This window comes from Anolis sagrei, chromosome 1 (assembly GCF_037176765.1).
Source record: "Anolis sagrei isolate rAnoSag1 chromosome 1, rAnoSag1.mat, whole genome shotgun sequence".
In the NCBI taxonomy this organism is placed as follows: Eukaryota; Metazoa; Chordata; class Lepidosauria; order Squamata; family Dactyloidae; genus Anolis; species Anolis sagrei.
Window position 1 is genome coordinate 95,000,903 of NC_090021.1, and position 13,597 is coordinate 95,014,499.

Genomic DNA, 13,597 nt, shown 5'->3' on the forward strand with positions numbered 1-13,597 from the left:
CACAAACAGAATAAATAAATTTAAGTTTGCAAATATTGGCTGATGGCACCGAAATCTTCTCTAGTGATATATTGAAGTAGTGGTAACAATCAGTTTTACATATCAGAAAAGACTGCATTATTTTGACCTTTTCACCAATTCTGGGGTTTGGAGTTTAGTGAGTCTGTTAAAAGGCTCCTTCCTAAATGACAAACCCCAAAACATTATATTGAGTTGTTCTTTAATTTGAAGGAATTGGGAAATTTTGAAGAAGTATCTCAATATATTGCAAGATATTTAGAGGCCCAACATTCTGACCCAGAGAACCCACACTCTGGTCATTTGAACACCTCCGTATGTGCATCTTTTTAAGTCATTAGGACATGATCTTATTAAAAGTGCGCCTTCCAGGGTTAAGTCCATGAGAAGTTTCTTGCTAATTAATTTGTTGCACTTTCATTCAGTGTTTCTAACTCACTAGCAGCTTGTTAGTTGGATTGATTGATTGATGCATTTTCACACTTTCTCCCAAGTAGGCACTCAAGGTGGCTTGTAGGGTTTTCTTTGAATAAGCCTCAGCTATTTTCAGGTTTTTATTATTTCAAGAATTCTTTCATTCTGGCTACAGACACTTTCTCACTTTGCTTTTATTTAAGGCAACTTATTTTAAATTTATTTATTGTATTTCTAAAGTCTTGCCCATTTTGAACAGTGCTGCTTGCTTATGAGCTTTATCCCTCAACATTCAACATTTTCTCACTTCACTATTATTTTTCATAACTGTCTTCATTTCAAATATATCTTTTTTTTTAAAAAAAATTATATGATTCCCCCCTTTCCCTATTAAATGTCTCTGCATTGTATTATGATTTGCTTTTTACTTTCTTCAGTCTTGCATCTCCCTTCTTTCAATTTCCAGTGGCATTTGATTGGAACACTTTGTCTATAGATATCAGAGCTCTCCCTCAGCTAAATCTTTTCCAACATCTACTGATGCATTATTTGTTTACCCAAACTTTTGCTGCCTAATTGTCTCCCCCACTTCCTCTTCATTTCCTTTTTCTCCTTTTTTTCTGGTCTTATTAGTTTTTGAACCAGTAGCAGAATTCATTTTATCAATCGAGGTCTTTCATAGTGCTTTTATTTTTGAAGCATTTCATGAAGTATTGTTACATTACTCTCATATTTACATTTTTGTTATAGTTTCATTTTTATAAACAGCCTTGAGAATATAGTAAAATACCATAGTAAAGTACATAAATAAAACATTTTTGTATAAACAGTCTGCTTTTCCCAAAATGAGTAAAAGCAACCAACTATGTAAACAGCTCAAACTGAGGTGTTGTAATCAGACTGATAAATATTGAAACTTAGGACCTCTTTTTATCATAGTTACATATATTTATTCTAAAAATTCACTTATTTAAAATGTTTACAGCTCCAATTTTAATACGTTTTTTTAAAAAAAATCCTGTCAGGAGCAACTTGAGAAACTGCAAGTCGCTTCTGGTGTGAGAGAATTGGCCGTCTGCAAGGATGTTGCCCAGGGGACTCCTGGATTTTTACCATCCTGAGGGAGGCTATCTCATGTCCCCACATGGTTTGCTAGAGCTGACAGAGGAAGCTCAACCCACTCTCCCTGGATTCAAACCACTGACCTGTTGGTCAGCAGTCCTGCCGGCACAAGGGTTTAACCCATTGTAACACCAAGTATGGAAAACAATGAGTGGTTCCTAACTATCAGTTATTTACTTAATTAAAGCTGATGGCATTGTTTAAAGGAAGTGCATTTAGTCTCTTTTAAACCATATCTCTTTACCTTAAGGTTCTAAGTAAACAGTAGTAATTTTAATCACTTTTCTTAATAGGCTCTTTTTATAAACTTATATTGCAATTACATTCATGTTAAAGGCTAAATGAAATGTTAGCTCAGAGCAGTTCCTATGATGGTATAGGTATTGATAGCGCCACACAGATCATAAACTATCTGAAATGTTTAGCAATGCACACAAATTCATGTAAGAGGGGGAGAAAGAGAAAGAGGAGGAAAGAGAAAGGGGGAACTTAAAAGACCGCTGGTGTCAAAGGAAAAGAGTCAAGCTCTCTACAGTGTGCTTTAATCCACATTTTATATGGCTGTGAACTACAGCAGGTGAGAAAAAACTTCACTGCGATTATTTAGGTGTAAATGTTTACATAAGATTTATACTCTTGCTTGTTTCTGACGTTACCGTATATGCTCGAGTATAAGACAACCCGGATATAAGCCAAGGGCCCTAATTGTACCACAAAAAACTGGGAAAACGGATTGATTTGAGTATAAGCTGAGGGTGGGAAATGCAGCAGCTACTGATAAATTTCAAAATAAAAATAGATACCCATAAAATTACATTAATTGAGGCATCAGTAAGTTAAATGTATTTGAATATTTACATAAAACTGTAATTTAAGATAAGACTGTCCAACTCTGATTAAACTATGATTCTGACTTTCTTCAATGTAAATGTGATTACACATTATTCCAATAATAATAAATAAAAATAGTGTAAATGCAATAATAATGTAAAATAATAAATGTAATAAAATAATAGAGTAAAATAATGTAAATTTAATAATAATAACAATAATAATGTAAAATACTAAATGTAATAATAATAATAATAGTAATAGTAATAGAGTAGAATAATAAATAATCTTGACTCGATGCATTGTCGAAGGCTTTCATGGCCGGAATCACTGGGTTGTTGTAGGTTTTTTCATGTTATATGGCCATATAGAGGCATTCTCTCCTCTAGAACATGGCCATATAGCCCGAATAAACCAACAACCCAACCTTGACTTGATTATAAGCCAAGGGGGGCTTTCTCAGCCTTAAAAAGGGGCTGAAAAGCTCGGCTTATACACCAGTATATACGGCAATTTTATCCTAATTTCTGCAAGAATGTTTAAATGTAATTAAAATGCTTGTGACTGTTATTTAGTAAGGCAATATTAATATCTTAGTGGCCCATCAATACATTTTCTTTACAGAACACACATGCACATGGTTGGTATAAATTGATAGGATATGATCAGTTTAATCAAAAGTTGTGGTAGTCCTATAAATAGTGAAGAAGGGTGAAAGCTGGATCGGGGGGGGGGGGGTTCTAAACATAAAATACCACTTGATATCTCAACATTGGGATGGGTTCTCTGTGTATGTTACAATCACTTTCTCTTACCTTGTTTCTCTTGAAATACGCTCTTCGGCAAGCTGCAAAGCATTTCTCGCTACAGAAACATTTCACTTCACTCCCCATACTCAGGGAATAGCGCTTGATTCCCACTTTCTGGCACCAGGCACACATTATTTGTACATTTGACACATCATCTTCTGCAACACAAAGAAAACAACAGTATTTATATACCAGAATGAGCAACCTGTCAAACATCCATTCACTGTATCTCAAAATGTATTTCAGTCGTTTTTCTTCCTCATATATCTTTGCCTTTGTGTGTTAGACACTTGTACATTAATGTTTATCTTTGTGCTATTAAAGCACTGGTGACAAGTTGCATCACTCTTCAACTGCCGGAAAATGGTAATTCATTTGATGAAACGCTTTAATCCACTGAAATTTGGTGATTTTTAATACATTCAAGAAAATATTGGGCTTTCTTTATATATTAAAAAAAACTGCAGAGAGTGCAAAATCAACTACATTTGCTTACAAAGGGGTAGGCAATTTTCAAGGAACTGGGAGCCTCGATGATCCCTCCAACCCAGGCATGGGCAAACATCGGCCCTCCAAGTGTGTTTGGACTTCAACTCCCAGAATTCCTAACAGTCAGTAAGCTGTTAGGAATTCTGGGACTTGAAGTCCAAAACACCTTGAGGACCGAAGTTTGCCCATGCCTGCTCTAACCCCATCAGGGCAAGATCTGCGTTCTTTCTGAAAATTTCTACTCCAAATACGATGCATGACAAACATATGGATGTCTTGGTCGGAAGCAGTTTAACACTTCTGCATGGCAAGACTCCCATCCTCCTTAATTTAAAGCAGAGTTTCCAGGATATTCTTTTATAATCCTGTGTCAATCAATTTAAAAGCAAGGCCATGTGACAAATTAAGGAGTGGTGGCTGTTATCTGTGAGGATCGGAAGACACTAAAATGGTCAGGTTGCCCCATGTGGTCCATGGGGCACCTCTTATCTGCTCCCAATCAGACCTTGGGAAGTTTCCTAGAAGCATCATGACTATAATGATACACTGAAGACTTTAATATGAAATCATGGTAAAATTATGCTCTGGAGTCTAGAGCGTCATCCTACTATTGCTGTATTATGGGGCTTCTGCATGTCCCTGTGTGATGGATCCGACTTACCTGGGAAAATTGATACGTGACCTACCTCGCAGGGTTAGTGTGTGAGCAGCCATTTTGTAAAATCAGGAAATTAGGCAGACCTTTTTGTGGCTCTCATCATGAAGCAAAGCTGGGGGAAGCACTATTTGCATAGGAGCGGCCTCATTGGCCAGATGCAAATGAGCAGGTGCTAAGGCATGAGAGATGGGCGGAGTCAAGAATGGCAGTTAGAGGAGGCCAACTGAACATTCTTTTTAAGTTAGCTGGGGGTAGTTAATGCAGTTGCCTGGTATGAAGGAGCTGGGAGAGGACAGTTAGTAGTAGAGAGGTCTTGAAGTGCAAAGTAGTCAGGATTTCAGTATCCGGTTAAGGAGTGTAGGTTTTCTTTTAGAAATCAGTTTTTAGGAGTTATTATAAAAGCCTTTTAGGAAGGAAAGGTGGAAGAAATGCTTGAACGAAAGTCACACAGAAACTTTGTTTTTGTAACTTCTTCATAAGAGATGAACTTGAAGGAGATTGGAAGAGTGGATATTTCCCAATGCCTCCTAAAAAGCCAAGAGAATGGATCCCCAAAGGAAAAGCCAAAAGTGGAAACTCTAACCCTGTCAGGTGGGGCACCCTCATTTCAATGCCAACAGAAAAATACTTTGTTACCACTGTCAACAAGAATGCCATATCAAATCTACAAGTCCAAAGTTAGCCAGTTTCAAGAAACCAACTTCCCCTCCAAAAGCAGTTAACGTCATTCAACAGTCAAAACCACAGAGTGAGAGCAATGCCCTAACAGAAAGTACAGCTAAAGTATTCAGAGTATGGAGTGTTGGAGAAAAGTTCAATATAGATTTTATGAGGTGGTTAGTGTGAATGAAAATAATTGGATTGAGAGATACAAGGGCACAGGTTTCTCTAATCCAATCACAATAACACCAGAACAGATAGCACATAATCAAAGGAATACATGGGCCCCAGTTCGAAGTCCAAGTGGCTGAAGTACCTGTTAAATACCACCAGTTTGTAGACCTTCTCTGTGGTAGCCCCCCCCCCCCCCGGACTCTGGAACTCTCTGGAACTCTCTCCCCAAGGACATCAGACAAGCCCCAACATTGGCAGTCTTTAGGAAGAGCTTGAACACCTGGCTGTTCCAGTGTGCCTTTCCAGAATAGGAAATTCCTAGCATCATGTCCCAAATACACTTTATTAGAGATTTAAGATTGTCTGCACATTGCACCTACTTCTAAAATCTTTTACATTTCACCTGTCATGTCCAATACTTTTAAATTTTATTTATTACATTCGGCCTGGCCTTTAGTTTTAAATGCGTCATGGTGTTATTGTTTTAATGTTTTACTGTTATTGATTCCATGTTTATTTTTTGCTTTATGAGTTTGATTGTTGTATTTGTTATGCTGTTGTTTTATTGAGGGCCTTGGCCTTTGTAAGCCGCACCGAGTCCTTCGGGAGATGTTAGCGAGGTATAAATAAAGTTAATAAATAATAATAATAATAATAATAATAATAATAATAGGCACATAGCGGATGGGAGTGATGGAAAGCTTAGACATACCTGTCATTATAGGAAATGACTTGGCAACACATTGCAACAAAGTAAATAGTCACCAGAAGGCAAGAGAGAGAGAGGGATGAAAGAAATTTTACCTCAGAAAAGGTTCCTGATTCCCACCCTTAACAACACATTAGAAATCCCATTCCATTTGGACATTGATCATGTGGGACAGTTTCAAAAGGCTCAGGAAGATGACGACGACGGCAAAGACAACCACAGGCTGGACGATGTGGCCAAGAAAATGGTAAAGAAGGTCACCACAAAATGCTTCCCAGAGGAGCAAACAAAGCAGCGGTCAAGAACCCCAAGAGTGAATTGGGGCTCAATTGTAGATGCCAAACTTCATCCAATTTAACCTGAATTCTGACTGGTTTGGTCCTGTTGATATTTATGTCATATACAGAAAACCATCTACAAATAGGAGGATGTTACACAATATTACTTGTACAGGGTAATACGTTTACTTGTAATTAAGTTCCACTGAGTTCAATAACTTGCATTAACAAGTATATCTGAATAGCTTAATTGTCTAATTTACATTGCTATGTTAATATAATATTCACATTACATTTCAGATATATTGTTTATGTATTTCTATAATACTTTCTAGAAAGTCCACCTTCATCCCACAAATTCAACAGTCTTGCAACATAATTCTTGTGGAGTACGGGAACCTCATTCCAATGCAAATGCATCCTGTATGATACTTCTTCCCCATTTCAATTTCCGGAAAACCTTAGAATCTGACTTTCCACATTTCTGACAAGTGCATGTGTTACTCAGAAATAAGATTAATTGAGTTTAACAGGCACTGTTTTACAGTAAGAAGGAAAACAATCACATTGGCACTTAGAAGAAGCATTACAATGTTTGTTTTTAAGTATTACCAAACAATGATTTTAAAAGCATTATCTCTATATGTAAAGCACAAGTTAATGTTATTTTTTAAAGCTGAGGAGTCTGGTTAAATCTAACAGTTTATTGTCAAGGAACTTTTATTGATAAATATAAATCACAACATTGAGAGTAGTGGAAATGTTATTACACTGGCAATATTTATTCTGTTAACATGAATCAAATGTGGCACATAGCTTTGAATTATGGTAGCTAGGGAAAGGAGCCAAATGCCTTTAGTACAAATTAGTTTGCCAATAATTCTGCAGAATTATGACAGCACTGCTACAAAGCAAATCCTTTGCAGGGGAAATGTGATAGTTTTATGACAGACTCTGTGAACCTTAAATTGTTCACAGTGCATGGACTGCAAACTGGATTAATAATATTTTGGACATCTTTATAGCGATCAAACAATAAGTAGTAGGATTGTAAAAGTATAACAAACTAAGTTTTGGAACACTACCTTGGGTTCTAAATACTATCTTGTCATGGACTTGCTGCATTGCTTTTATCCAAGTTGATCAATAACCCACTCCTATTCCATCCAACCCATTAATGGAAAATAAAGTTACTTTGCAGAGATGCCACAAACATTAGAAGTATCATATAAGAGTATAATCAATGCTTGCAGAACCTGGTTAGCAATTGAATTCACCCACAAGGAGATCTTGGAAATTTCTTTAATGCCAGGTTACTACTATACTGTAGGGGCAATGAGCCATTGCCCCTACAATACAGCAGAGTTACAGATGAAGAAAACGTGGGCAAGTTTCTCAGGTCTTCCAGTATAAGCCATTTCTTCTTATCAGGCTCTTTCCCATGCAGGGCCCTAGATGTTTTTACTATGTTTTTATTCCTCAACCTTGGCTGTGAACTAATGGCATGGAGGTGTTCTGGTGTCTTGAATACACCAGATACATGCACATAACAGAAGGCACCATCTGAGCTGTCCTGATGCAGTGGCTGAAGGTGTCCGAATAATCCAGTAAAAAAAAACCCATAGGACAACTGGTAACCGGAAATGCATTATAGCACTGATGCAAGAAACAGTGAACGTCTTTTCCAATTATTTTTTATTATGCAAATATTGTATTGGGGCAGGAGAAAGAAAGACAACCAAAGTGAAAACAAATGAATTCAAAAGAATAAGATAGCAGATGTGGTGCTGGGGGAAAATACTGAGAGTGCCTTGGACCACAAGAAGATCAAACTAGTCCATACTCCAGGAAATAAAGCCCAACTGCTCACTGGATATTACAGACAAAGTTGAAGTACTTTGGCCACATAATGAGAAGACAGGAAAGATTAGAAAAGACAATTATGCTGGGAAAAATGGAAGCAAAAAGGAAGAGGGGCTAACCAAGGGCAAGATGGATGGATGGTATCCTTGAAAGTCACTGGCTTGACTCTGAAGGAGCTGGGGGTGGTGGCGGCCAACAGGGAGTTCTGGTGTGGGCTGGTCCATGAGGTCACGAAGAGTTAAAAGAGACTGAACAAATAAACATCAACAAACAACAAAGACAGCAGAGAATATACTGAAAATACATTAATCACAAACCATCTAGAAAAGATGACCAAATTAAGATATGTGTACATATAAAGTTGACAACTATGTGTTATATGTTCAAACAGTGATGTTCAAACCGTTATAAGATCCTCCTTTCCTTGAGAAATAGTGGCAGGCACTACAGATCAAATTAAAGAATCAATTCTAACTGACCAAGTCAATTTCTAAGATGTGAACCGATAATTCAGGAACTAAATTTGCAATATCCAAAGATTACTGGAAAGCAGAATAAATTTGATGTATTATTATACTCTATCGTGCCACTTTGAGCTTCCTTGTGAAGAGAAAAATGGGGTTTAAATAAACAGAAGAAGAACAGGAAGACGTAGTCAACTCCAACTTATTGTGACACTATAGTGGTGTGTGTGTGTGTGGTTTTTGTTTTGTTTTGTTTTGCTAGATTTATGAAGAAGGGGTTCACCACTGCCTTTCTCTGAGGCTGAGAGAGAGTGAACTTGCCCTAGGTCACTGAGTGGGTTTCCATGACTGATTGAAATCCTGGTGTCTCAGAATTCTAGTCCAACATTCAGTCCACTACACTCCATTGGTTCTCCAAAACTGAATTTGATTAAGATGAAATATCCATATACTTAAATAAAATGAGAGTTGAATACAAAAATGGGAACCCTGAAGAACAGCTGTAATAGGCATTCACAGTTTGATCGATGTGTTGTATATTGAGTTTCTATTTACTCAGTTCAACTGATAAAAACAAGAAGAGAATACAATGCAGGCTCAAACAAGTATTTTTAAAGCTCTAGCTTCCAGGCGGAACACATGCATTTGCTTTGTATTGAGAAAACAGGGTGACAGATACACTTTGTCAGATAAAAGGGAAACAGATATGAAGTCAAGTGATGTCAGTTACTCAAGGAAAATACAAGCAATAGGAGCTAAATCACATTTTCTTCACTTAATCCATTCCTTTTCCATAATGTACTGCAGCAATAGACATAAACTATTCTGAGGTATTAAAAATTTCCCTTACAATAGCTGAAGATAAATACAACCCAAAAGTCAGAATGCATCCCAGAAATTGAATATATAATGTAAATAGACAACAATACCATAGAGCCTAATAGCCACTCTTTCTTATATTACCAAAGCAGTACTGTTCATCAACAAGAAATGTGCAATAGAAGGGTAAAACATCAACATTTGGTCAATAAAAGCAATTACAAATCAAATTATCAGGATGAGCATGCTCTGTGGTCAAAACAAAGAGCCAATTTTGTGAGCTATGGAAAAATGAGGAACGGTCTAAATCAGGCATCCTCAAACTCTGGCCCTCCAGCTGTTTGGACCTTCAACTCCCAGAATTCCTGGCAATTGAACAAGTTCGTTAGGACTTCTGGGGGTGCTGGAGGCCCAAATAGCTAAAGGGTCGCAGTTTGAGGATGCCTGGTTTAAATACTGTAAAAGATAATAACAGTAGGTGACATTGGTATTATCAGTCAGATAAAATGAAATGGGAGGCAGAATCATGCCAAAACATATCTGCTCACAACTGCTGAAAGACTACAGGTTTTAGGGAAGCAATAAAAATACTGCTGAAAAGGAAAGGAAGAGATCATTTGATAGGCTAGCTCTTTGGTCCAGCTTCCTCCTAACTAAGGAGGGACAGAATATCTTTGATCACAGACAGATGAGTTTCACCAGCTAGATATATAGTGTACTTTTGTCTCTCAAGAGAATGGGGGAAACATTTACTGTCACTTATACTTAAGCGAAAATATTTATTGTCAGTTATTTAAAATCCAAGAGAACTTTCCCCAGGTATTTGTCCAAGTCCTTATACAACTTTCAATTCGAAAGACCTATGACCCTTCTTCTGATGCAGTTGAATTTCTGCAGAAGAGACATGGCTGTCTGGAAGTCTGAATAAACACTTAACACAGAAAGATTTGTTAGTTGACATATTTGTTTCTTCTTATTCCCCAACATAGGAATAAACGAAGTCCAGTGCAGGGTAAGAACAAAGACCAATCTGTTCCAGCATTCTGTCGCTACAGCAACTGACAGCCCTATCCTCCATAAATTCATCTAATCTCCTTTAAAGCTGCCCAGATTGGTAGCCATCATTATTTCTTTACAATGGCAAATCTCATAGTTTAACAGTGTGAAGCGTACAGCATGACCCGCTGGACCAGTACCTGTAGCTTTGCCTATCCACAACCAAAAAAATATGTCCTCTGGGGTTTTTCTAGATCCTTCAGATGATTCCATAGTATACTTCCAATAGAAGATATTTATTTCTTCACTCCTGGGAGAAGCAAACTCATAATTCATGCTTCTCATTACTCACAAGTATGTGAGTTCTTTGAGATCACTGCAATAGATTCTACCTGGGCCTGGAAATGTGTTTGTTTTTGGTGTATTGTTAAAATTATCTGTTATTGCTACTATCTATTTCAACTGAGGTATGATATCTGACTAAACAACATCAAACAAAGCAAATAACAACAGACACAAACATTTTGAGCATAAAGATGAATAGTTTCTGATTTTTGACAAGAACTGGTATAAGCCTGAAACCACTTTGTCATTATTACAAATAAGTCAAATACTTCAGATCTGTATTTTCCACAACTTTATCATAAATCAGTATGTCTACTAAACCCTCTTGAAAATCCTTCAACTCTAGAAATGTGTATGAGATGAGGCTTACTCACAGCAATTTGTTTGGAATCTCATATATCCAACCATTCAGCCAAATGAAAGGCTTCTAGATTGGTTTAAGGTTCACCCTTGATATTAAGTCTAGTCATGTCTGACTCTGGGGGATGGCGCTCATTTCAATTTCTAAGCCGAAGAGCCGGCGTTGTCCATAGACACCTCCTAGGTCATGTGGTCAGCATGACTGCATGGTGCATTTTTACCTTCCTGCGGAAGCAGTACCTATCGATCTACTAACATTTGCATGTTTTCAAACTGCTAGGTTGGCAGAAGCTGGGGCTAACAACAGGAGCTCACCCCGCTCCCCGAATTTGAACCACCAACCTTTTGCTCAGCAAGTTCAGCAGCTCAGAAGTTTAACCCACTGTGCCACCAGGGGTCCTAGAGTGGTTTACAAACCATTAATTTGCATTTCTTTGCCTTCAAGCTTGCAGAGTCAATAGAACAGGACATGAGAGGAAAAGGGGGTAGTAGTGAGGGGAGGAATTAAGGAGATCACTCTTTTTCTCTTTCAGAAGCCAGTTGGAAGGTGGAGGGAGCAGCTCACATCAGTATCTGGGACTAAGGTACCATGGAGCTCTATCTCGCTGTATTCCATTTCTGATTATCATTGGCTATATATTAGAAGAAATATACAATATAGGTTGAGAATTCCTGATCGAGAATGCTGAAATACCGCAAGATCCAAAAGTGTTCATATGGGTGGCTGAAACAGCAACACGATTGCTTTGTTCAATGTACACAAACTTTGTTTTATGCACAAATGTAATTAAATATTTAATTACTTTCAGGCTGTGTGTACAAGATGTATATGAAACATAAATACATCTCATATTTAGAGTTTGATCCCATCTTCAAGATATTCTGTGTCCGTCCCCCCCCCCTCTCTCTCTATATATATGTAAATGCAAATACAAATATTCCTAAACAAAATCCAAAATACTGAACACTTCTGATACCCAAGCATTTCAGATAAGGAATACTCAACCTGTACTATTCTGTCCTGAAGATACAGTACAGGATATATGTTCATGAGAAAGCTTTAAGCTTTTATAGGGCCAGAGGGAGGAAACATCTTTACCATTGGTTGTCATTGCTGTGTATTTGAAATTTGCCACAACAAACTTGAAAGAGAACAAGCATTCCAGGTCACTTTTATGTCAGGAATGGATAACTGACAAGAATTTAGAGACTCCACTAGGTCTTCATGGGATCTTAAAAGAAAGCAAAGCTAATTTTGTTCTCGCCTCAATTTTTTCCCCTTCAAATAATGACCCAAATGCCAACCCACTGCCTAAGGCATGTAAGGTGCAGTTTTGCAATACTTGGAGGGAAAACCATGGTTGAATTCTTGTTGATTCTAACATGTTTGGGGAGAGCAAAATTGGCCAAGCTGTCAAAAATGGGCTCTGGGAGGCCCTCAAAATGACATTCGCTGCAGGCCACATTTCTCCTACCCCATTTTATGTTAACACTCCCAACATGAGCAACTTTTATTAGGTTAGTCTTATTAGATACTTTCACATATCCCATGGTGCTATAAAATCATAATGCAACAATACAAACAGCTTTGGAAACACAACAAATAAAATATCCTCACTGTATATCTCAAAAAACATCTGCAGAGAGCAGGTGTTATTAAGACAAACTCCTTCGTGTCTTGTCATTCATAGAGCCAACAATTATGCAAGGAGTTCCAGGCTGTGTTTTCGACTCCACGGTTATATTGCCATAGGTGGAAACAGGACGTGCCACAACTGTTGTATAGAGAGCACTTATACATGCTTCCTTATGGTTTGCCAGCCTGTGTACATTTCATAATGAACAATGCAATAAACACAGAGCGTTCACAGTGTTAAATCATGCTCCCAGTGGGAACAGTTTGTATAACAAGATAAAATTATCACATTATAATAACTAAATATGCATCAGGCAAAAGCATACTCCAATTAATCATCAAAAGTTTGCAGTGCCATTTAAAGTCTTAATTAAGAAGATTCTTTAGTGACTCTCCACCCCCCCCCCTTATTCCCCTTCCTATTTGAATTAACTACAAGAAAAAACTTGTGATAACATATCTTATAAAAGCTTATACAGTTAACGATTGTTAGTTTAGCTAACCTTTCACTCATGTTGCCACCTTTTATGAGACCAAGCCTTTGGACAATAATTCTCAGTGCAATAAGTGTTTGTGGAACAATGCAATTGATGACCGGAATGGCTCCTGGAATATTTGCTTTTAGGTTGTGTGATTTTAATTAACTGTTTTAAGATTGATATGTTTTAATTATTGGTTTTAATGAATATGTTGTATTATCCTGTGTGTGTATAGATGGCATCACATTGTACCTGTTTTGTGAGCCTTCCTGAGTTCTCTTCAGAGTGTTAATGCAATAAATAATGCAGTAAATAAATAAATACATTTATTCTGCAAGACAGAAATGAATAAAATGCAGATATTCAGATATTGATGGGCTGCTATTCTCATCAGCTTTAGCTAGCACAGTGCAACAATAATGATGGGAATTGTAGTCTTGTCCCTTCCTAGTTATTAACCACGGATTTCAACA

The 13,597-nt window shown here is 37.4% G+C and overlaps 1 protein-coding gene across 2 annotated transcripts in view; it reads right to left on the minus strand.

Moving 5' to 3' along the window:
- The window catches only part of SOBP (sine oculis binding protein homolog), a 179,273-nt gene that overhangs the window by 127,058 nt on the left and 38,618 nt on the right, over positions 1-13,597 (minus strand). For both annotated transcript variants that reach the window (XM_060753126.2, XM_060753125.2), the window contains exon 4: positions 3,201-3,352. In XM_060753126.2, coding sequence (XP_060609109.1) covers positions 3,201-3,352 — 152 coding nt within the window. The remainder of the gene's footprint in view (positions 1-3,200; positions 3,353-13,597) is intronic.